The sequence below is a fragment of the Vipera ursinii genome (genome assembly GCF_947247035.1).
Source record: "Vipera ursinii genome assembly, chromosome: 13".
NCBI lineage: Eukaryota > Metazoa > Chordata > Lepidosauria > Squamata > Viperidae > Vipera > Vipera ursinii.
The window spans coordinates 12,018,772-12,041,832 of NC_139526.1; the positions used below are offsets into that span (position 1 = coordinate 12,018,772).

At 44.7% G+C, this 23,061-nt stretch overlaps 1 protein-coding gene across 1 annotated transcript in view; it reads left to right on the top strand.

Moving 5' to 3' along the window:
• Positions 1-22,290, top strand: part of NTN3 (netrin 3) — a gene marked incomplete at its 5' end in the record, with an annotated part of 83,335 nt that extends 61,045 nt beyond the window's left edge. Inside the window, 2 exon segments of the mRNA XM_083372800.1 lie at positions 18,767-18,841; positions 21,957-22,290. Coding sequence (XP_083228926.1) covers positions 18,767-18,841; positions 21,957-22,285 — 404 coding nt within the window. The 3' untranslated portion in view covers positions 22,286-22,290.
• Positions 22,291-23,061: the final 771 nt, after the last annotated feature.

A 23,061-nucleotide genomic window follows, 5' to 3' on the forward strand; every position in this document is an offset into this window, starting at 1 on the left:
GGAGGCAGAGAGAAGCCACGCCCTGAACTCTATATAAGGGGAATGTCTGGGAGGGCTGGTTGGTTGAAGGCAACCGCTGGGATGGTTCCTGTTTCTTAAAGCTCCTGTTTCTTGGTTCGTGTCTTGTTTGTTTTTGTAGCTATAAATTTGGCAGGCGTAATTCCAGCCTCTTGCCGTTTGTAAAGGGGTTCACCCTGCCTTTTCTGCAGGGCCAGTAGCAGGCTGGTACAGAACAATAGCCAAGATAGCAGTTGCATATAAAATTTATGTATTTACTTATGTCGTACATATAAAATATCCATGGAGTTTCAATTATAGCATTGTGGCCCTCATCTCAATTTTTTTTTAAAACCATATCCTGGATCCAGACTTTGCTTTTCTTTTCTTGAAAGTCTCTATCTCACTCTGGCAGTGACATTCCAGGGAGGTTCTGTCGAAATCCTGCCGAGGGCTCCTCAACAATTCCCAGAATTTGCTCCAGACTTTGTATCGTTTATTTTTGTTTCTTTTTCCTCTCTTTCACCTCTCAGTGGTGGTGTCCTAAAACAATGTCTCCTCTCGCTCTGGAGGTTTTGAGCCATGCGAAACTAGCAGCGAAGTTCCAGAGGGTGAAATATGTTTGTCAGGACAGTGGGCAAAAAAAAAAAATAGTAAACCACAGAATAGAGGCCACGGAAAAATGGACAGTCCCATTCTATCCGTCAGTCAAAAGAAATTGACATATCCTCAAATAACAAATCCCATGCAGCCTGCATATTTTCGTTTCTGATGTGCATGAAGTCATGTGGGTGGTAACATCTTGTTCCAATTATTCGTCCTCACGTTTTGTAGTTTCTAAGACATCGTTATAGAAATCGTGAACCTTCGTTGTCTCCCTAAATCAGGGGTCTTCAAACTTGGCCCTTTTATGACGTGTGGACTTCAACTCCCAGAATTCCAAGCATGCTGGCTGAGGAATTCGGGAGTTGAAGTCCACAAGTCATAAAAGGGACAAGTTTGAAGACCCCTGTCTTAAAGCATCCTGGCTGAGGAATTCTGGGAGTTGAAGTCCACAAGTCATAAAAGGGACAAGTCTGAAGACCCCTGTCTTAAAGCATCCTGGCTGAGGAATTCTGGGAGTTGAAGTCCACAAGTCATAAAAGGGACAAGTCTGAAGACCCCTGTCTTAAAGCATGCTGGCTGAGGAATTCTGGGAGTTGAAGTCCACAAGTCATAAAAGGGACAAGTCTGAAGACCCCTGTCTTAAAGCATGCTGGCTGAGGAATTCTGGGAGTTGAAGTCCACAAGTCATAAAAGGGACAAGTCTGAAGACCCCTGTCTTAAAGCATCCTGGCTGAGGAATTCTGGGAGTTGAAGTCCACAAGTCATAAAAGGGACAAGTCTGAAGACCCCTGTCTTAAAGCATGCTGGCTGAGGAATTCTGGGAGTTGAAGTCCACAAGTCCTAAAAGGGACAAGTCTGAAGACCCCTGTCTTAAAGCATCCTGGCTGAGGAATTCTGGGAGTTGAAGTCCACAAGTCATAAAAGGGACAAGTCTGAAGACCCCTGCCCGCCACTCTGGTTTCTACACCTGGATTCCTCAGTGATCTCTATACAAACCCTAAATGAGTTGCTTAGCTTTGGATATCAGCCAAAGCTAACTAGATGCCACCATGATAATGATGATGAGGAGGAGGAGGAGGAGGAGGAGAGGAGGAGGAGGAGGAGGAGGAAACCCATTCATCTGACTCTTGGTGATTCTATGGGCCAGGTCCCTCCACCTCTTCCAATCTTGCGCTACTTTGAGTTGTTTTACCCTAGTGTCAGCTTTGAGGGTGTCCAGCCACCATGTTCTTTGGTGGTCTGGTTTCCTTTTACCACGAACTCTTCCAAACATCATTGCTTTCTCCAGGGAATTTCCCTGCAGGATAGGGCAAAAGTAAGTGCCTTCCAATGACATGTCTGGTGCCAACTTGCTTACGGGTCATCTTTGGCTCTCCCAAGGATTACACAGGAGTCTCCAGCTGCACCGCAGCTCAAATGAGTCCATTTTCTCCTTGTCTTGCTTTTCAAGGTCCAACTTTCACAACCCTAGGGAACACAAGAGAGTGGATAACTCACATGTGGTTTACCGTGTAAGTCCTTATTTACGGAAGGGGCAGGTGAATGAAAAGCCCACCTACCTTTCCCCTCCTCTTAATCAACGCAGCTTAATCGCAACTGCACCACGGGCAATTGAAAAAAGAAATCTTTAAGCCAGGTGCGTCAGAAAAAGAAAGGAAAAAAGAAGTCACGATAGCCATCTTGAGTCTCTTTTATATTTTGGCGCCCCTCCTCGCAGCCTTAAGCACTAAGAGAAGAAATCAGAAGACGGGACAAAGTCTTCCGTCAGAGGGAAGGAAAGCAAGGCGGGTTTCGACACAGGATTAATGGAAGGCCGTGAAGGATGCCAAGGGATCCTTTGAAAAGGTGGCTTTCTCTTTCAGGCTCCTGTCCTCCAGCCTTCCCAGATAAGTCCCTTTTGTCAGCTGCTTTTCTCTCCTCCAGAGTAGAGCTCTTCACTCACCTGGCTTCTTATGAAAGCCCTCTTGGGATGGAGCCACACCTGTGATGGGTGATGCTTGCTGCAAAAGGCACCTGTTTGTAGAAAGGTCAGACCCTGGGCAGTTCTCTGGGCTTGGAGAGAGCCAGCCTCCAAATCACATTATTGCACACAGACTCTGAGAAAAACTAACGCAGACTTGGATAGGAAACGCGACAGACAGCCCCAGGATTGCCAAAAGGTTGCATTGCTTGAGTTCCTCTGATGCCCGTCCAGCGTCAGTTTTATTGAGCCGTTTCTTGTGACAGATGTGTAGACGGTGTCCATTAGACATCCTGGGCCTTTGGGCAGGCTTTCCGTTAAAAGTCCTCTTTTTTGCAACACGCTCTCCCGTTAAATGATTTAAACACACACACACACACACACACACACACACACACATACACACACACAAATCTCTTCCACTTTTTATTATTATTATTATTATTCATCAAAAGTCTAACCCTAGCCCTCACGAGTTCCAGCAACTCAGGGCAGCTGAATACATCCCGGTAATAAAATTCAAAATAAAATTCGAAAGATCGCTTCTTCGGACAGCAACAATGACCACTTCTCTCCCGCCCTCACCCCGCAATCTCTCCTAGGAAAGATTTTTTTAAAAATAGAGAAAAAAGACATCCCATCTGCTTAACTTAAGGTCTAAAGGACAGCCATGTTTTTAATGTGCTTTTAAAGGCCAGCAAGTGCTGTTCTAGAGGGCAGGTGCCATAATAGAGAAAGATGAGATGAGATGAAACAGCTCACAGCTCGGCGGATGCCTTAGTGGAGGCCTGGGAAAGGACGGCCACGGAGGCACTTGACCAAGTTGTACCCTTGCGGCCCCTGACCCGGCGCAGATCCCAATGGGCTCCATGGTTTTCCGCGGAGCTCCGGGAGATGAAGCGTCGGAGACGGGGCCTAGAGAGCGTCTGGAGGTCCACCCGATCTGAATCCGACCGATTGCGACTAAGAACCCATATTAGGTCTTATCTCGCTGCGATGAGGGTAGCGAGATCTAACTATTTTGCTGCCCTCATCGCGTCCGCAGATAATCGCCCGGCCGCCCTGTTTAGGGTGACCCGCTCCCTCCTCAACCAGGAGGTCAGTGAGGATCCCTTGCAGGGGCGTGCCGAGGAATTTAGTCAACATCTGTCGGACAAAATCGCTCGGATTCGGACCGGTTTGGACTCCGACTGGGCAGTATCGGACGATCAGGACACGAGTGATCTTGTCGATGTCATCTGGGAGGAGTTCGATCCTGTGACTCCGGAGGAAGTGGACAGGATCATGGGGAGGCTGAGCTCCACCACATGTTTATTGGACCCGTGCCCTTCCTGGCTGGTTTATGCAGCCCGGGAGGGGACACGAAGCTGGTTCCAGGCGGTTATAGCTGCTTCTTTGAGTGAGGGCAGTTTTCCCGCCGCCTTGAAGGAGGCGGTGGTGAGACCTCTCCTCAAGAAGCCTACCTTGGATCCGGCTGTTTTGAATAACTTTCGTCCGGTCTCCAACCTTCGCTTCCTTGCGAAGGTTGTTGAGAGTGTGGTGGCGCATCAGCTCCTTCTGGTCCTGGATGAAGCGGATTATCTAGACCCGTACCAATCGGGCTTCAGGCCTGGGTACAGCACGGAGACGGCATTGGTCGCGCTGGTGAATGATCTCTGGAGGGCTCGGGACAGAGGATACTCCTCTGTTCTAGTCCTATTAGACCTCTCAGCGGCTTTCGATACCATCGACCATGGTATCTTGCTGCGGCGTCTCAGGGGATTGGGAGTGGGAGGCACGGTTCTTCAGTGGTTCTCCTCCTATCTCCTGGGACGTTCGCAGTCGGTGTTGACGGGGGGGCAGAGGTCGACCGCGAGGCCTCTCGCTTGTGGAGTCCCTCAGGGGTCGGTCCTCTCGCCCCTTCTGTTCAACATCTACATGAAACCGCTGGGTGAGATCATTCGTGGTTTTGGAGTTGGGTATCATCAGTATGCTGATGATACCCAACTTTTCATTTCGACCCCAAACCACCCCAGTGATGCCCTCGACGTGATGTCCCGGTGCCTGGAGGCGGTCCGGGTCTGGATGGGGAGGAACAGGCTTCGTCTCAACCCCGACAAGACGGAGTGGCTGTGCGTACCGGCATCCCGGGATATTCAGGATATCCCACCCCTCATTATGGGGGGTGAGTCATTACCTCCTGTAGATAGGGCTCGCAACTTGGGAGTCCTCCTAGATTCACAGCTCTCTTTAGAAGATCATATTGTAGCTGTAACTAGGGGGGCGTTCGCCCAGGTTCGCCTGGTGCGCCAGTTGCGGCCCTATCTAGACCGGGATGCCTTGCGCACGGTCACTCATGCGCTCGTGACCTCTCGTCTTGATTACTGCAACGCTCTCTACATGGGGCTACCCTTGAAGACCACTCGGAGGCTCCAGCTGGCACAGAATGCAGCCGCGAGAGTTGTGTCGGGGGTCTCCCGATACTCCCGTGTTACACCTTTGCTCCGCGAGCTGCATTGGTTGCCAGTTGTCTTCCGGGTGAGGTTCAAGGTGTTGGTAATGACCTACAAAGCCCTCCATGGCATGGGTCCAGAATACCTTGGGGAGCACCTGCAGCCGGCGTCAACTTCCCTCCGCCCAGTACGCTCCCACAGAGAGGGCCTCCTCAGGGTGCCGCCGGTCAAAGAATGCCAACTGGTGGCCCCCAGGGGGAGAGCGTTCTCTGTGGGTGCACCGGACTTATGGAACCATCTTCCGGTAGAGCTCCGGATGGCGCCCGACCTCCGCTCCTTCCGGCGCGACCTTAAAACCCATCTCTTTAAGGAAGCGGGCCTGGCCTGATGGGATGGGGCGGGTTTGTTATTATGACTTTAATTTTAAATTTGTACTATGGGCATTGTTTAATCATGTTTTAATAATTTTAACTTTTGTATCTGTCTTTTACGTATTGCCCTGTTAACCGCCCTGAGTCTCTTGAGAGAAGGGCGGTATATAAATTAAATAAATAAATAAATAAATAAATAAATAAATAATATAAGCAGAGCTTTTTTTTCTCATAGAACGCTCAGAACGGAGTTCCGGCACCTTTTTTGGATGGAACCTTGTAGGGTAGGCAAGGCGGGTTGTATGACATGTGTGAGTTCCGGCACCTTTTTCTTTTACAAAAAAAAGCACTGAATATAAGATATAACAGAATAACAGTTGGAAGGGACCTTGGAGGTCATCTAGTCCAACCCCCTGCCCAGGCAGGAAACGCTATACCATTTCAGACAAAATGCCTGTCCAGTCTCTTCTTAAAAACCTCCAGTATTGGACCATTCACAACTTCTGGAGGCAACAGGTTGTTCCACGGGTTAATTGTTCTAACTGTCAGGAAATTTCATTAAAATAAAAATACCTAATTCCAGATATAGGAGGGGAGGGGACGGGACGGGACGGGACAGGACAGGATAGGATAGGGTAGGATATATACAAATACACATATATGCACATATATATACGTATGCTGTATACACACACACACACACACACACACACACACACACACACAGAGGCACTTTTCTTTCATTGTTTTTCCTTCTCTGCTCTGCTCTGTTCCTCATCTTTTCATACGCTGGCATTTTACTATCCTGATATAAAAATAGTCTCTGCCTCTTCCATCACAAAGGCAGGGGTCCCATCTGCTCCACACCTACACGGCAAGGAAGGAATCTGTTCCCCAGCCCTTTCTCAGTTTGCTCTCCTGCTTTAGGCCCATTCTAAAAGCATAGGTGGCCGGTGTGAAATCACCAGAGAAAATGAACAAACCCCAGATGCAATTAAACTGACTTTGGATAGAATGCCAGGCTAGTAACCAGTGAGTCCGCCATCGTGCCTTGAAGCAGCAGATGGAAAGGGCTGTCAAGTCTGGGCTGACCGCTGCTAGATGGCAGCAAAGAGGTATGATTAGCTCTCTAGGCTGCCCACTAGTGGCCGTCTACATTTTTGCAAGCAGCTCTACGAATCTAAGGATGCATTGTAGCATTAAGATGTTGCTGACTAGAGCAGAAATATACTGTATATTTCCAGTTCTACTCTTCTGGTGTTTCTGGTTTTTAAAAAATCCTCAAACAAGAACTTCTTTGGGCAGCTTACTAAGGCTGAGTCCAATCCAAGCTATCCTGGGTTAAGATGTTCCATACAATGCTTGGGGAAGAGATGAGGAAGTGTGTGTGTTTAAACTGGCCTGGAAAACTATGAGGAACCTCAACTTTTAGCCACATCAGATGAACCTGGTGGCTGTTTCCCCACTTTTCTCTGTTTATGGAAACAGAGATCATTGTGAAACCTAGAATGAGTACTTGTGAGAAATGGAAAGTTTAAAGAAAAATGCTCCTTAAATTACCAATTCCAGAAAGCATTTCCTGTTTTTCATAAGTATATTTTTAAATGAAATCTTTATGGATTCCTTCTTTCTTTCCTTCCTTCCTTCCTTCCTTCCTTCCCTCATATCTTTTTTCTTTCTTTCTTTCTTTCTTTCTTTCTTTTTCTTTCTTTCTTTCTTTCTTTCTTTCTTTCTTTCTTTCTTTCTTTCTTTCTTTCTTTCTCCTTTCCTTTTCTTTCTCTGTCCTTCCTTACCTCTCTCATTTTCTTTCTTTTTCTTGTTCCCTCTCTCCCTCCCTCCCTTCCTTCCTTCCCTCCCTCCCTCCCTCCCTCATATCTTTTTCTTTCTTTCTTTCTTTCTTTCTTTCTTTCTTTCTTTCTTTCTTTCTTTCTTTCTTTCTTTCTCCCTCCTTCTTTCCTTTTCTTTCTCTGTCCTTCCTTACCTCTCTCATTTTATTTCTTTTTCTTGTTCCCTCTCTCCCTCCCTTCCTTTCTTCCTTCCCTCCCTCCCTCATATCTTTTTTTTCTTTCTTTCTTTCTTTCTTTCTTTCTTTCTTTCTTTCTTTCTTTCTTTCTTTCTTTCTCCCTCCTTCTTTCCTTTTCTTTCTCTGTCCTTCCTTACCTCTCTCATTTTATTTCTTTTTCTTGTTCCCTCTCTCCCTCCCTTCCTTTCTTCCTTCCTCCCTCCCTCCCTCCACTAGGAAACGGAGCTTGAGATAAAAATAATAATAATTGAGTAGATTTTTCAGTCTCTCCAGCTAATGCCATGACCCAGGAAATCTTGACTGTACCTTCATTCTAATCACTTTCACATTTTTTGGACCCTCCTCTTGCAAATGTCCATGCTTTACATATTTGAAAACTCCTTAGACGTTACTCAGCAGATCCGTATCCTTACCTGATGTGTTTGCAAGCATTTAAATGCTTGGTGCCTAAATTTAAAAAAATTGTAAGGAGTTCATATCACTGACAGTTTCATCTGTGCTGCTTTCTGTTTAATTAGAACAGGGACAAAATTGTCTGCAAAAAAAATCAGGGAAACATGTATGTATGTATGTATGTACGGTGTGTGTGTGTGTGTTTATTTGTTTGATTGATTATATCCCATCTTTATTATTTTTACATATAAGGCAGCAAACATATCCAACAAGTCACTCAGCCGGCTTTCCTAGCTAAGACGGAACTTGAACTCATAGTCTCCTGCTTTGTAGCCTAGCAACTTTAACCGCTTGGCCTAGGTGTAGGCAACCTTGGCTCTTTCATGACTCGTGGACTTCAACTCCCAGAATTCCTCAGCCAGCATGGGGGAACTTTGGCCCCTTCATGATTTGCGGACTTCAACTCCCAGAATTCCTGAGCCAGCGTGGGGGAAACTTTGGCCCCCTCATGACTTGTGGACTTCAACTCCCAGAATTCCTGAGCCAGCGTGGGGGAAACTTTGGCCCCCTCATGACTTGTGGACTTCAACTCCCAGAATTCCTCAGCCAGCGTGGGGGAAACTTTGGCCCCCTCATGACTTGTGGACTTCAACTCCCAGAATTCCTGAGCCAGCATGGCTCAACTTGAAAACCTCTCCCTTTTCCCTCAGCATGGCTGGCTCAGGAATTCTGGGAGCTGAAGTCCACGAGTCACAAAAGAGCCAAGGTTGCCTACCCCTGCACTAGACCAAACCAGCTCTTTATGGGTTGGAAAACAAGCATTCATTTCAAGGCAGCCCAGCCGTGCACGAGCACAACAAACATTCATCCATATTAGGTTCCCCTGCACAAACCTTGTATATTTATACCCTGGTCCCCAGCCAGAAGCTTATTACAATCCAGCGACATAAAATATATGCCCCGTTAATAAACAAAGCCATAAAACATCTCCCAGCGACAAGACTAAAGCAACAACTCAATAGATCCTGAAAAATATTGTCAGCTCTAGTAAACAGGCTATAAAAGCTTTCCTTAAAAGGATCAAGATATCAGTGCTGGCTTTTGTACAGTAAGCGTAGTCATGGGGTGGGAAGCGATGGCACTACTAAAAAAGAGACCCAGGAGGGTTCATCCTTTCTTCTAGTAGTCCAACCCCCTGCTCAAGCAGAAGACCCTTTACCATTTCCAGTCTCTTCTTAATAACGTCCAGTGTTGGATCATCTGCAACTTTTGGAGGCAAGCAGTTCCACTGATGGTTCTCACTATCAGGAAATTTCTCCTTAGTTCTAAATTGGTTCTCTCTCTGATTAGTTTCCATCCATTGCTTCTTGTCCTGCCTTCAGATGCTTTGAAGAATAGGTCCACCCCATCTTCTTTGGGGCAGCCCCTGAGATATTGGAAGACTACTATCATGTCACTTCTAGTCCTTCTTTCCATTAAACTAGATATACCCAATTCCTGCAACCGTTCTTCATATGTTTTAGCCTCCAGTCCCCTGATCATCTTTGTTGCTCTTCTCTGCACTCTCACGTCTTCTTTATATTATGGCAACCCAACTTGGATGCCAGATTCCAAGTGTGGTCCTACCAAGGCCTTATAAAGTGGCATTAATGCTTTGCATGATCTTGATTATTGACAGAAGGATTAGAATGAGAAAGCAATGCAGAGCAGTAAATTGGTGGGGGGAGAAAAGGCGTGGTGTAAACTATTTGGAAAATAGACTTTATAGTAATAATTTCCATTCCTTATAAAGTACTCTTTTTCCCCCCACTGAAAGCCATTACCAACAATTGCCTAAATCTTCACCCCCTGCATATGCACGCGAAAACCATGTTTTTCTAACCGAGCGGATGAACTTACATCTTGTGACACTTTGCAAATAATAATTATGAAGACAGAAATATAAATTGATGGTTGTCAAGTTTTTCTGGCAACTGGGAGCAGGGCCATTTCTTCAGAGACCATTTTTTTATTTTTAAAAGAATCCTTCCAACAATTACGACCTGATTTTTCTCCAATTCCTCTCTCGTTCTGTTCAGATCATCTCTCTGTCTGGCCTGAAGTGTCGAATTTTAACTTTTTCTTTCGTTTATTTCTTTAGAATAGTTACTTTGCAAATCTGGGGGGGAAAAACCCAAAGAGAAGTCAAACTTACTTCACTGGGAAATAACCAGGTCGTAACACCGATTCCTGTTGAGATCCTTTTCCACTAGTTGGGACTACAGTGATCACCTTCTAGTTGCCCTTTTTGATAGCCTACTAGATCTTCAAGCTCTCAACTGGGTGGATTTTTTCTTTGATCACATTTCTTAAGTTGGAGAGGACGTTTTAGCACACATGAAGCGATGATGATGATGATGTTAATAATAATAATAATACAGGGATTTTAAAATGCTTTTTAATTTTTAACTTTAATTTTAATTTATTCTATTGGGGCTGTTAATTTAATTTCTTTTTTAACTTTTGTATCACTGTATTTTATTGTTGTTAGCTGCCCTGAGTCCTTCGGGAGATAGGGCGGCATATAAGTCCCAATAATAAATAAATAAATAAATAAATAAATAAATAAATAAATAAATAAATAAATAAATAAATAAATAAATAAAAATAATGATAATAATAATAATAATAATAGAATTGGAAGGGTCCTTGGAGGCAGGAAGCCCTATACCATTTCAGACAAATGGCTGTCCAGTCTCTTCTTTTTTTTTAATACCAAGTTTTATTGATTTTTTTAGTTTTACATCCAAGTATTTATGAAGCAATGTGGTGGTTGGGTAGTTAAAAGTAAACAATAGTAAATAACAAAGTCATTTGTAGATAGGCCAAGTTACATCAACAAGAATCCCCTCTCCAATTCCCTTAGTTATAATAGCATAGTCAAATTAACCAAATTAATACATTTCTAATTATAACACAATCAAATAGAACAATTTTCAATACCGTATTTTCCGGCGTATAAGACGACTGGGCGTATAAGACGACCCCCCAACTTTTGAGATGATTTTCAAGATTTTTCGTCTTATACGCCGGAAAATCAGCGAGCCCGGGAAGGCACGCCCTCCCCTCTCACTGTGGAGGAAGCAGGGTAGGCTGGCGTCTGGCGGGAGCCGGCAGGGCAGTCCTGCGCACATGCACGCTCCCCGACGCTCTTCCCTCTTGAGGCAGCATCACTCCCCGGCTCCTAAGGAGTCCTCGAGGATGCTGCCTCAAGAGGGAAGAGCGTTGGGCGGGAGCCAGCAGGGCAGTCCTGCACATGCGTGCACTCCCCGGCTGCTAAGGAGTGCTCCTTAACAGCTGGGGAGCGCGCGTGTGCGCAGGACTGCCCTGCCGGCTCCCGCCAGACGCCAGCCTAACCTGCTTCCTCCACAGTGAGAGGGGAGGGCGTGCCCTCCCGGGCTCACTGATTTTCCGGCGTATAAGACGACTGGGCGTATAAGACGACCCCCCAACTTTTGAGATGATTTTCATGGGTTAAAAAGTCATCTTATACGCCGGAAAATACAGTATATTTTCACATATACATATCCATGTCCTGTTTTTAAGTTTTACCTAATTGGAATAAGATATTCCGAACTAGCCTATAATATATAAAAGAAAACTTAATTTTCGGGTAGCCCCCATTTCCCCCATTTCATTATATAGTAATTATCCTGTCTAAAATACATATATTATTCATTTCAGTAAATTCTTATGTTATACAAATTTATTCTATTTAACATCTTAATAGTTCGCCAATTATTGAAAAAAATATCTTTTGTTGTATCCTTCCAAATTCTGTAATCTAAGTCAATTCTAATAGCTAACTTTCCTTTCCTTTAAAGGTCTAAAAGTTAAATATAAAATCAATATGTATCTTTTAAAGATTCCCCTTAGCCCATTAAAAAGAATTTTTAGCTCTATCATTACAACAAATATATTCTACTTATCATCTTAGTAGTTCATCATTTTTAAAATAATATCTTTTATTATATCATTGCAAATTCTATAATATTATTCAAAGTTATGTTCTGATAGCTAGTCTATTTCATTATATAGTAATTATCATATCTGAAATACATACATATTCTATTTGTCATCCTTACAATTCATCTATAGTTAACAAACTATGTTTTATCGTTTGTAGCTAATTTTCATTCCCTTAAAAATCTAGATCCTAAATATAGACCCAGTTTATATCTTTTAACAGTTCTCCTTGGCCCGTTGAGAGAAAAATTTAAGCTTTATTATTGCAAGTCCCAACACTTACAACAGAAAAAGAAGAAAAATTCATTTTTTAAAAAAAAAATCTAATTCTAGCTTTCTTCTTCTGCCAGGCATGTTGTCCAGTCTCTTCTTAAAAACTTCCAGTGTTAGAGCATTCAAAGCTTCTGGAGGCAGGTTGTTCCACTGGTTAATTGTTCTAACTGTCAGGAAATTTCTCCTTAGTTCTAGGTTGCTTCTCTCCTTGGTGAGTTTCCATCCGTTGCTTCTTGTCCTGCCTTCAGGGGCTTTGGAGAATAGCTTGACTCCCTCTTCTTTGGGGCAGCCCCTGAGATACTGCTATCATGTCACCCCTGGTCCTTCTCTTTATTAAACTAGACATACCCATTTCCAGCAACCGTTCCTTATATGTCTTAGCCTCCAGTCCCCTGATCATCTTTGTTGCTCTTCTCTGCACCCTTTCTAGAGTCTCGACATCTAGATTCCAGAGATGAGTGTGCACAAATGGAAGGGATGATTATCTGTTTATTGAGTATACAGAATATCATACATGGACTTGCAATACCGATAGTCCTCATGCAAAGGCTGTTTAAAAGCAGACACTGCATTCTTTAAAGTGACTCATTTCTCAGCAAAGAGGTCCTTGAAATTTGGTTGGCATCGTTTGAGGAGCTGGGAAGTGAGGAATAGCGGTTGGAAACCTAATCATATTTTAGGATGCTCCACCTTCCTCTCCAGGAATACAGATAGCCCTCAACTTGCAACAGTTCACTTAGTGAGTGTTCAAAGTTACAATGGCCCTGAAAAAAGGGCCATAGATCCCTTTTTCACACTTACGACCGTTGCAGCCTCCCTGCGGTCATGGGATCAAAATTTTAGACGCTTGGCAACTGGTTCCTATTTGTGAAGGTTGCAATGTCCTGGAGTGATGTGATTGCCCTTTTGCGACCTTCTGACCAGCAAAGTCAATGTCACTTGACACCCACGCTGTTTAACAATTGCAATGACTCACTTAACAACAGTGGCCCCCAAATGGAGCAAAATTCACTTCACAAATGTTTCACTTAGCAACTTAAATTTTGGGCTCAATTGTAGGTTGTGAGTTGAGGACTGCCTGTCTATGTTAACCTACATTAAAACCTACAGTAAAATATGAACGTTAAAAAATAAATAAATCTCTGTTCAGATACTGGTGTCCAGGCCATCAAACCATTGAAGCAAAGCATTGTTTATGTGGGGGGGGGGAAATTAAATACTGGATCAACATATGCCCTCAGCTTACAGTCGGTCAGGTCCATTGACACTAAATGAGCGAGGACACCTTGCAAAGATTTTGGCATCGTTTCTCTCCAGCTGGAGGGCAGAACAAAATGGACTGTCGTGACTTGACTAGCTGGGTGACCTTCAGCCAGTCTCTTTCTCTCAGCCCTGGGAAGGAGGCAACGGCGAACTCCTTCTGAAAACCTTGACAGTCAAGGATTGTCTGTATCAACTGGCTAATAATAATAATAATAATAATAATAATAATAATAATAATAATAATAAGAAGAAGAAGAAGAAGAAGAAGAAGAAGAAGAAGAAGAAGAAGAAGAAGAAGAAGAAGAAGAAGAAGAAGAAGAAGAAGAAGTTGGAAGGGACCTTGGAGGTCATCTAGTCCAACCTCCTGCTCAGGCAGGAAACCTATACCATTTCAGACAAATGGCTGTCCAGTCTCTTCTTAAAAACTTCCAGTGTTGGAGCATTCACCACTTCTGGAGGCAGGTTGTTCCACTGGTTAGTTGTTCTAACTGTCAGGAAGTTTCTCCTTAGTTCTAGGTTGCTTCTCTCCTTGACTAGTTTCCATCCATTGCTTCTCGTTCTGCCTTCAGGTGTTTTGGAGAATAGCTGGACTCCCTCTTCTTTGTGGCAGCCCCTGAGATATTGGAACACTGCTATCATGTCACCCCTCACCTTTCTCTTCGTTAAACTACACATACCCAATTCCAGCAACCGTTCCCTATATGTTTTAGCCTCCAGTCCCCCAATCATCTTTGTTGCTCTTCTCTGTACCCTTTCTAGAGTCTCGACATCTTTTTTACATCGTGGTGACCAAAACTGGATGCAGTATTCCAAGTGTGGCCTTACCAAGGCATTGTAAAGTAGTATTAACACTTCACGTGATCTTGATTCTATCCCTCTGTTAATGCAGCCTAGCACCGTGTTGGCTTCTTTGGCAGCTGCAGCACACTGCTGGCTCATATTGAAGTGATCGTCCACTAGGACTCCGAGATCCCTCTCACAGTTACTACTATCAAGCAAGGTGCCACCTATACTATACCTGTGCATTTGATTTTTCCTGCCTAAATGTAGAACCTTACTTTTTTCACAACTGAATTTCATTTTGTTAGATAGTGCCCAGTGTTCGAGTCTGTCCAGATCCTCCTGTTTCTTAAGCCTGTCTTCTGGAGTATTGGCTATTCCTGCCAGCTTGGTGTCATCTGCAAATTTGATGAGTTCCCCATCTATCCCCTCATCCAAATACCCTGAGGATATCTTGGCGGGTGTGTGCCTCCTATTCAAAGCGCAGGGGAGCACAAGGGACGAGAACTGCCACCTTCCCAAACTGACACTTTTGTGCCTTCTGACTCCAGGGAACTAAACCTGTGGTGGGGTTCAGCCGGTTTGCACCACTTTGGCAGAACCGGTAGCTAAATTTTGGTTGCCCAGGCCCAGAACAGACTTCCGGAAGCGGCATCCACGCAGAGAAACCGGTTGTTCCCCTATTTGAATCCCACCACTGAACTGGTTTCTCTTTCTTGGGCATCTTGGCTTGGTGTCCTCCTCTCGGCCCGCAGAGTTAAACTAAGCAAGGAGTCCAGGAGCTCCAAATATAGTCATCCCCGCTTTGCAAAAGCAGAAAAAAAAAAGAAAAGCAGCGGTTAGAGCAAACAGAGTCTTCACCGGGCACCCGGCTCTCCTTACGATATCCATTAGGCTTTATTTATTCAGAAAGAGTCCTTTGCCAGCTAGTCTGGGGCAAAAGGCGGTCGGGAATGCGTGTCAGTTCATTTGTCAATGACGTAGGCAGCGGAGACCAAGAGGTGCCTTTTTCAGCAAGGGCTGAAATGGAAGAAAGCCTCTGCGTAGCTCCCTTCTTCTTCTTCTTTTTTTCTCTTGCAAAATGCCCGTTTGGCAGAGTGCTTCTTGGCCTGTCTTCTCTGCCTCTCCTCTTCCCCTTCCCTTTCACACACCATAAGAGAGGAGACAGGTTTTCTTCTCCCCCCACCCCCTCTGGCTGGGTGGCAACCATTGACTGCTTCCAAAAGACGAGGGGGGGGTAAGCAAGTCTGTGCGCTGCTTGTGCGGGCTTCTTCGAATCTCTAAGGACAACTGGGAAATGCAGAGATGGACTGAAAAACGGGCATGAGAGTTCAAGGCATCACAAGACCACAGAGGAGATGCTAACTTTTCAAGGTGGTTCAGTCAAGAAGCATAACAATGAGTGCCGGCTTCTGTTTTGAGTGTGAGGTTGTATTAACAGAATCGCGCAAGCCTGCAACTTTATTTGTCACCTGCTCTCTTTAAACTCTAGAAAGACTCTCTAGAAAGAGCACAAAGAAGAGCAACAAAGATGATTAGGAGGCTGGAGGCTAGAACATATAAGGAACGGTTGCTGGAATTGGGCATGTCCAGTCTAATGAATAGGGACGTGGTGGCTCAGTGGGTTAGGACGCTGAGCTTGTCGATCAGAAGGTCGGCAGTTTGGCGGGTCGAATCCCGAGTGCCGCGTAGCAGAGTGAGCGCCTGTTACTCGTCCCAGCTTCTGCCAACCTAGCAGTTCGAAAGCACGTAAAAAATGCAAGTAGAAAAATAGGGACCACTCCGGTGGGAAGGTAACAGCGTTCCGTGCGCCTTTGGTGTCTAGTCATGCCGGCCACATGACCACGGAGACGTCCTCGGACAAGCGCCGGCTCTTCAGCTTTGAAACGGAGATGAGCACCGGCCCCTAGAGTCGGAAACGACTAGCACACATGTGCAGGGGAACCTTTACCTTTACCTTTAGTGTAATGAAGAGAAGGTCTAGGGGTGACATGATGGCAGTATTTCAATACCTAAGGGGTTGCCCCAAAGAAGAGAGGGGTCGTTTTCCAAAGCACCTGAAGGCAGGACAGCATATGGAAGCAAAGGATGGAAACCAATCAAGGAGAGAACCAACCTAGAACCAAGGAGAAACTTCCTGATAGTGAGAACAATCAGTGGAACTGCTTGCCTTCAGAAGTTGTGGGTGCTCCATCACTGGTGGTTTTTAAGAAGAGACTGGACAGCCCTTTGTCTGGAATGGTAAAGGGTCTTCTGCCTGAGCAAGGAGTTGGACTAAAAGATCCCTTCCAAGTCTCTGATTCTGTTACTTTGTGGGAAACCAGAATGGTTAAAAAAAATATATCAAGGCAGCAGCCATGATTGTGTGATCACAGCTTGCATGTCAAAATAGATTGCACCATTGTGGCTGCCATTTTGGTCTTTTGGGACATCTCTTTTAAAGGAAAGGAATCTCATAATAGAAGACCTGATAGTGTAGAGTTGGACAGAGGATCATGGATAGCATACCATAACAATAGCATAGATGACGTTTTAATTATCAAGAGCCCTTCTAATACAGGGGTCTTCAAACTTGGCCCTTTTATGACGTGTGGACTTCAACTCCCAGAATTCCTCAGCCAGGCACGCTGGCTGAGGAATTCTGGGAGTTGAAGTCCACACGTCATAAAAGGGCCAAGTTTGAAGACCCCTGTTCTAATGCTAAGATTTTATTTCACCCACTAACTTGGCTTATGTCTTTAACTCATTATCTGTGGTCAGACAAAGACACTGTATTCCAGTCACTGAAATGATGATTAGTGAAATAGCAATAATAGTGAAATAGTAATAATTGTTCCCTCCCCCCCCACCCCAAAAAAGGCCCAACTAACCAACTGTGGCATGTGTGAACATGACACAACATGACAGTTGTGGCGGCATGCGTACAGCTCTTGCAGCTTGTGACCTGTGTACAGCCCCGAGTTCTTTTAAGTGTGTCATAGAAGAGAAACCACAGGATTTGAGATTTTACAGGCTAGATTTTGCCTCAGCATTTCGCCTCTTCTTGCCTTCTGTCAGGTTGCTCAAAAATGTCAAGCATCGGTAATGGTTGGATGGGAAGTCAGATTTTTGGCTGGTTTGGCAGACGTTGATTTATGGAACGGAGGAGTTAGGAAAGAGGGATCCAGCCACAGAAAGGCTGCTGGCGTTTGGCTCTGCATCTTAACCGCATCAAAAGGGTAACCAGCAAACATGAAGGCCAACTTGGACAAGGCATTAGAAGTTGGATGGGGGCAGAGAGGACCGAGCTACGTTCATTTGCATTTGGAGCTCCCTTTTGGACTGAATTAGTGTCGGGGCTGAGTCGTTTTAGCAGACACAGATTTGGTACAAGGACCAGCAAAGCCGTGCTAACCCAGACATATACTAAAATTGGAACGATACAGAGAAGATTAGCATGGCCCCTGCGCAAGGATGACACGCGAATTCGTGAAGCGTTCCATATCTTGAAAGAAAGAAAGAAAGAAAGAAAGAAAGAAAGAAAGAAAGAAAGAAAGAAAGAAAGAGAAAGAAGAAAGAAAGAAAGAAAGAAAGAAAGAAAGAAAGAAAGAAAGAAAGAAAGAAAGAAAGAAAGAAGGAAGGAAAGGAAGGAAGGAAGGAAGGAAGGAAGGAAGGAAGGAAGGAAGGAAGGAAGGAAGGAAGGAAGGAAGGAGAAAAAGAGCCAAATCCCAGCTGGGTCCACTTTTCTTTCTGACATTTTTTTTCCTTTCTCCTTTTTCAAGGAGAAAGGTTTTGTGGGGGGCTGGGTTGGGTTTCACCCGTGTCTGAAGTCCTCTTCCCTCGGATACCTCTGGCAAGTCACAAACAATAGGCAGCTTCCTTTGCTGTCCCAGAGACCAAGAGGGGGGGGACGACAGAGAAGGATGACTTTCTTTGGGGTGTGTGTGTGTGTGTGTGTGTGTGTGTGTGTGTGTGTGTGAAGGAAGGTAAAAGGTAAAGGTTCCCCCACACATGCGTGCTAGCCGTTTCCAACTCTAGGGGCTCATCTCCGTTTCAAAGCTGAAGAGCCAGCATTTGTCCGAGGACGTCTCCGTGGTCACGTGGCCGGCATGACTATATCTATCTATCTATCTATCTATCTATCTATCTATCTATCTATCTATCTATCTATCTGGATATATACTGTAGATATATAGATAGATATACACACACCCACACATATACATATACATATACATATACATATACATATACATATACATATACATATACATATACATATACATATACATATACATATACATATACATATACATATACATAGTAAGGTAAAGGTAAAGGTTCCCCCGCACATGCGTGCTAGTCGTTTCCGACTCTAGGGGCCGGTGCTCATCTCCGTTTCAAAGTCGAAGAGCCAGCGCTTGTCCGAGGACGTCTCCGTGGTCATGTGGCCGGCATGACTAGACGCCAAAGGCGCACGGAACGCTGTTACCTTCCCACCGGAGTGGTCCCTATTTCCTACAAATATCTGGTTCCAACTTCTGAATTCAACTACTAGCAGGAGTCTTGACTCCGGCAGGCCTCCTGCAAAATTGTGGGTGTTGGTGTGTTGCAGCTTCTTTTCTTGCTTTCTAGTCGTTGTCATTCTCATGCCTTGCCTTCTTCTCCCCACGTCTCCCCACAGATTGTGACTCCTACTGCAAGCCAGCCAAGGGCAATTACAAAATCAACTTGAAAAAGTACTGCAAGAAAGACTATGGTAAGAAGTGCTTTTTTTTTTCCACTCCAGGATTCTCATCCTGGATTTCCTGATCTCTGTTTTCATTCCTTATTTATTTAATTTGCAGCGCTATTTATTTACCGGGGGTTCCAACATTCCCGTGGCTAAGCAAGGTCACTTGTGAAAATGAGGTCTGCCCCATTCTACAACTTTTCTTGCCACCGTTGTTAAGCGAATCACTGCAGTTGTTAAGTTAGGAAAACGGTTGTTAAGTGAATCTGGCTTCCCCCATTGACTTTACTTGTCAAAAGGTTGCAAAAGGGGGAATCACTTGATCCCAGGACGCTGCAACGGTCATAAATATGAATCTGTTGCCAAGCGTCCGAATTTTGATGGCATGACCATGGGCAGGGCTAGGCAACCTTGCCTCTTTTATGACTCGTGGACTTCAATTCCCAGAATTCCTGAGCCGGCATGGTTCAACATAGAAACCTCTCCCTTTCCCCTCAGCGTGGCTGGCTCAGGAATTCTGGGAGTTGAAGTCCACGAGTCATAAAAGAGCCAAGGTTGCCTACCCCTGTCCTAGGCCTAGGCCGCTTTATGACTTGTGGACTTCAACTCCCAGAATTCCTGAGCCAGCATGGCTCAGCTTGGAAACCTGTCTCTTTCCTCTCAGCATGGCTGGCTCAGGAATTCTGGGAGTTGAAGTCCACGAGTCATAAAAGAGCCAAGGTTGCCTACCCCTGCCCATGGGGATGCTGCAACAGTTATAAATGTGGAAAAAGGTCAGAAGTCACTTTTTTCAGTGCTGTTGTAACTTAGAACTTAACGAATTAGTTGTTAAGTCATCGACTACTTGTAGTGTAGAACACTTACCAGACGGCCCCGTAGATAATACTGTATATCTGACTTTCCTTCAAAGGTGCGTCCTTGTTCAGGAAATCAGATTGGAGGGCTGCTCTGAAGATCAATTCTCAATCTGAAACCTTAACCAAGATATGACTATACTAGTTATAGCCACCACCCCCATCGCCCCTTGATCAGAAGACATTCTCCATAAGCTCTTAAGGCAGGGATCTCCAGACTTGACAACTTTAAGACTCGTGGACTTCAACCCCCCCTCCCAAATTACTGTCTGGCTGAGGAATTCTGGGAGTTGAAGTCCACAAGTCTTAAAGTTGCCAAGTTCAGAGATCCCTTGGTCTAGGGCAGAGGTCCCCGACCTTTTGGGCACCAGGGACCGGTTACATGGAGAGAGGTTTTTCCACGGACCGAAGGGTGTGTGGTTTTGTGTGCTGCCTGTATCCCATGGATGGGGCTTTGTTTGTGTGGACCGGTTGCTGGCACAGACCGGGGGTTGTGGACCCCTGCTCTAGGACACTTTTAGTTGGGCTCCTTAAGAAATCTGATTTCATCCTTTTTGGTTACTGCAGAGCAAATTCTAGACTTAGACAAGACAGAACAGAGTAGGGAGATCAACAGGACTCAAGATCGTCTAAATGTACCCTGACTTGGGTTTGCCTAAATTAATCCTAGATTCAATTTCCCCACAGCTCTCGTGTTGGCCGTGCTGCCGTCCCAAACAAACAGGCCAGCGCCATGCCCGTCCACCACATCTCTTTTCCCCAGTTTGAAATGAACCAAAGAGAAAGAGAGAGAGAGAGTAAAAAAATCCTTCTCAAATCTCCAAAAACATTGTGCGCCCTTTTCCTTTCTCCACCCCAAAGCCTCCGTGTCTGCCAAATATGTTAAAAAGCACATTTTTCTCTCTTTCGCAAGGTGTGTGGAGTGGAGGGAGAGACGTTGAATAGGATGGGAGGTCTGCAAAGTTGGGGCGCAGGGCATCCAGCCTGTGGGTTGTTAATCACCCAGACATAAGCATAGTTGCTCTCTCTTGAGCAAAAAAAAAGAGAGAATTGCTAAAAAGGTTTTGATTGATCTTCTCCAGGAATTCTTTGGTTCCAAGAGAAAAGATGTTTTTGGCAAGGTAGAAAGAAAACGGGAATTCGCAATACTTATCCAAGGGCTGAGAGACTGGGTGGCAGCTGCAGAGCTGAAAGCAGAAGGCAAAATCTTTTTTCTTTTTTCTTTTCTGCAGAGGCACAATTATCCTTGGAGATAATTGCAATCAGATATCGTTCATTCATTTTGCTGAAAGATTCCTTCGGTTGAGATGTCCCATATCCCAGGTTCTTTGATAGAATAAAGCGAATGTATAAAATCCATAGTTGAAAAAAAAGAGAGAAAAGGACTCATTAAAATTAGGGGTGGAAGAGAGAGAGAAAGACAGAGAGAGAGAGAGACAGAGAAAAAGAGACAGAGAAAGAGAGAGAGAAAGAGAAAAAGAGAGAGAGAGAGAAGTGCAATATAATATCTTGAGTAGTTGACAAGCTTTGTACAGGTAATCCTCGACTTAAAACAGTTCATTTACTGACCGTTCAAAGTCACAATGGCACTGGAAAAAGTGACTTATGACCAATTTTTTGCACTTGTGACCATTGCAGCATCCCGATGGTCACATGATCAGAATTCAGACGCTTGGCAGCTGACTCGTATTTATGACGGTTGCAGTGTGCCGGGTTTATGGGATGAACTCTTACGACCTTCTGACAAGCAAAGTCAATGGGGAAGCCAGATTCACTTAACAACCGTGTTACTAACTTAACAACTGCAGTGATTCACTTAACGGCTGTGGCAAGGAAGGTCGCAGAACGGGACAGAATTCACAAAGGCTTCCTTCACAAATGAAACAAACATTTTGCTTGGCAACATAAATTTTGGACTCAATTGTAAGTTGAGAACTACCTGTAATTCTTTTGCCCAAAATCTGACCAGGTTGTCTTAGGTCAGGGATAGGCAACCTTGGCTCTTTTATAACTCGTGGACTTCAACTCCCAGAATTCCTGAATCAGCTATGCTGAGGGAAAAGAGAGAGGTTTCCAAGCTGAGCCATGCTGGCTCAGGAATTCTGGGAATTGAAGTCCACAAGTCATAAAAGAGCCAACATTGCCTACCACTGTCCTAGGTAAAAGTTGCACGTGCCTATAAAATATTGGGCTAAAGAAGAGTCTGAACACGAAGCCACCACGGTCTGTCTATTCCTGGGCTGCTGCATCCCACTTACATGTGTCTGGACTTCTGTTTCCCCCTCCAGTTGTCCAAGTCAACATCTTAGACATGGAGACCGTAGCCAACTGGGCCAAATTCACCGTCAACATCCTCTCGGTCTACAAGTGTCGGGACGAACGTGTGAAACGGGGCGATAACCTCTTGTGGATCCACATGAAAGACCTGGCTTGCAAATGCCCCAAGATCCAAATTAGCAAGAAGTACCTAGTTATGGGAATCAGTGAAAACCCCAGTGACCGGCCAGGATTAATGGCCGACAAGAACAGCTTGGTGATCCAATGGCGGGACACCTGGACTCGGCGCCTCCGGAAACTGCAGAGGCGGGAGAAAAGGGGGAAGTGTTTGAAACCGTGATTGGTTCGGCCTCACATCAGTTCACGCACACCTCCTTCCCCTTGCGCCTGTGGATGGCCTCTGCGCTCCACTCCATGGACTCTTCCGAAAGACACTGTACATATACATAACCTATGAATGGGTGGATTCACCTCTGTATAGTGTATATTTTGACAAAGGTTCTTTTTTGGGGGGGTGAGGGGTGGGGGGGCGAGATGGATGTGTCTATGAGCACAGGGAAGTTTTGATTTTGTTTTTTTAATGTTTATTAAAAATAAGATGACAAGGACAAACCTTTAACAAGGAGCAAAGTGAAGGAAAGGTCTTCTGGACCATTAAAGAAATGTGGAAGAAGAAAGCTCAGATCAACTCTGGGCCAGCAGGACTTCCTCTTCCTTATCTGTCTGTCTGTCTGAATGTCTTTCTGTCTGTCTGTCTGTCTGTCTATCTATCTATCTATCTATCTATCTATCTATCTATCTATCTATCTATCTATCTATCTATGGTACTTCTCTCTCTCATCTATCTACCTACCTACCTATCTCCTATTATCTATCTATCTATCTATCTATCTATCTATCTATCTATCTATCTCTATCTATCTATCTATCTATCTATCTATCTATCTATCTATCTCATCTCTACCTATCTATCTCACTCTCTATCTATCATCTATCTATATCTATCATCTGATTTATCTATCTATCTATCTATCACTTCTCTCTCTGTCTCATCTATCAACTTACTTACCTGTCTCCTACCTCTATCTATCTATCTATCTGTCTGTCTGTCTGTCT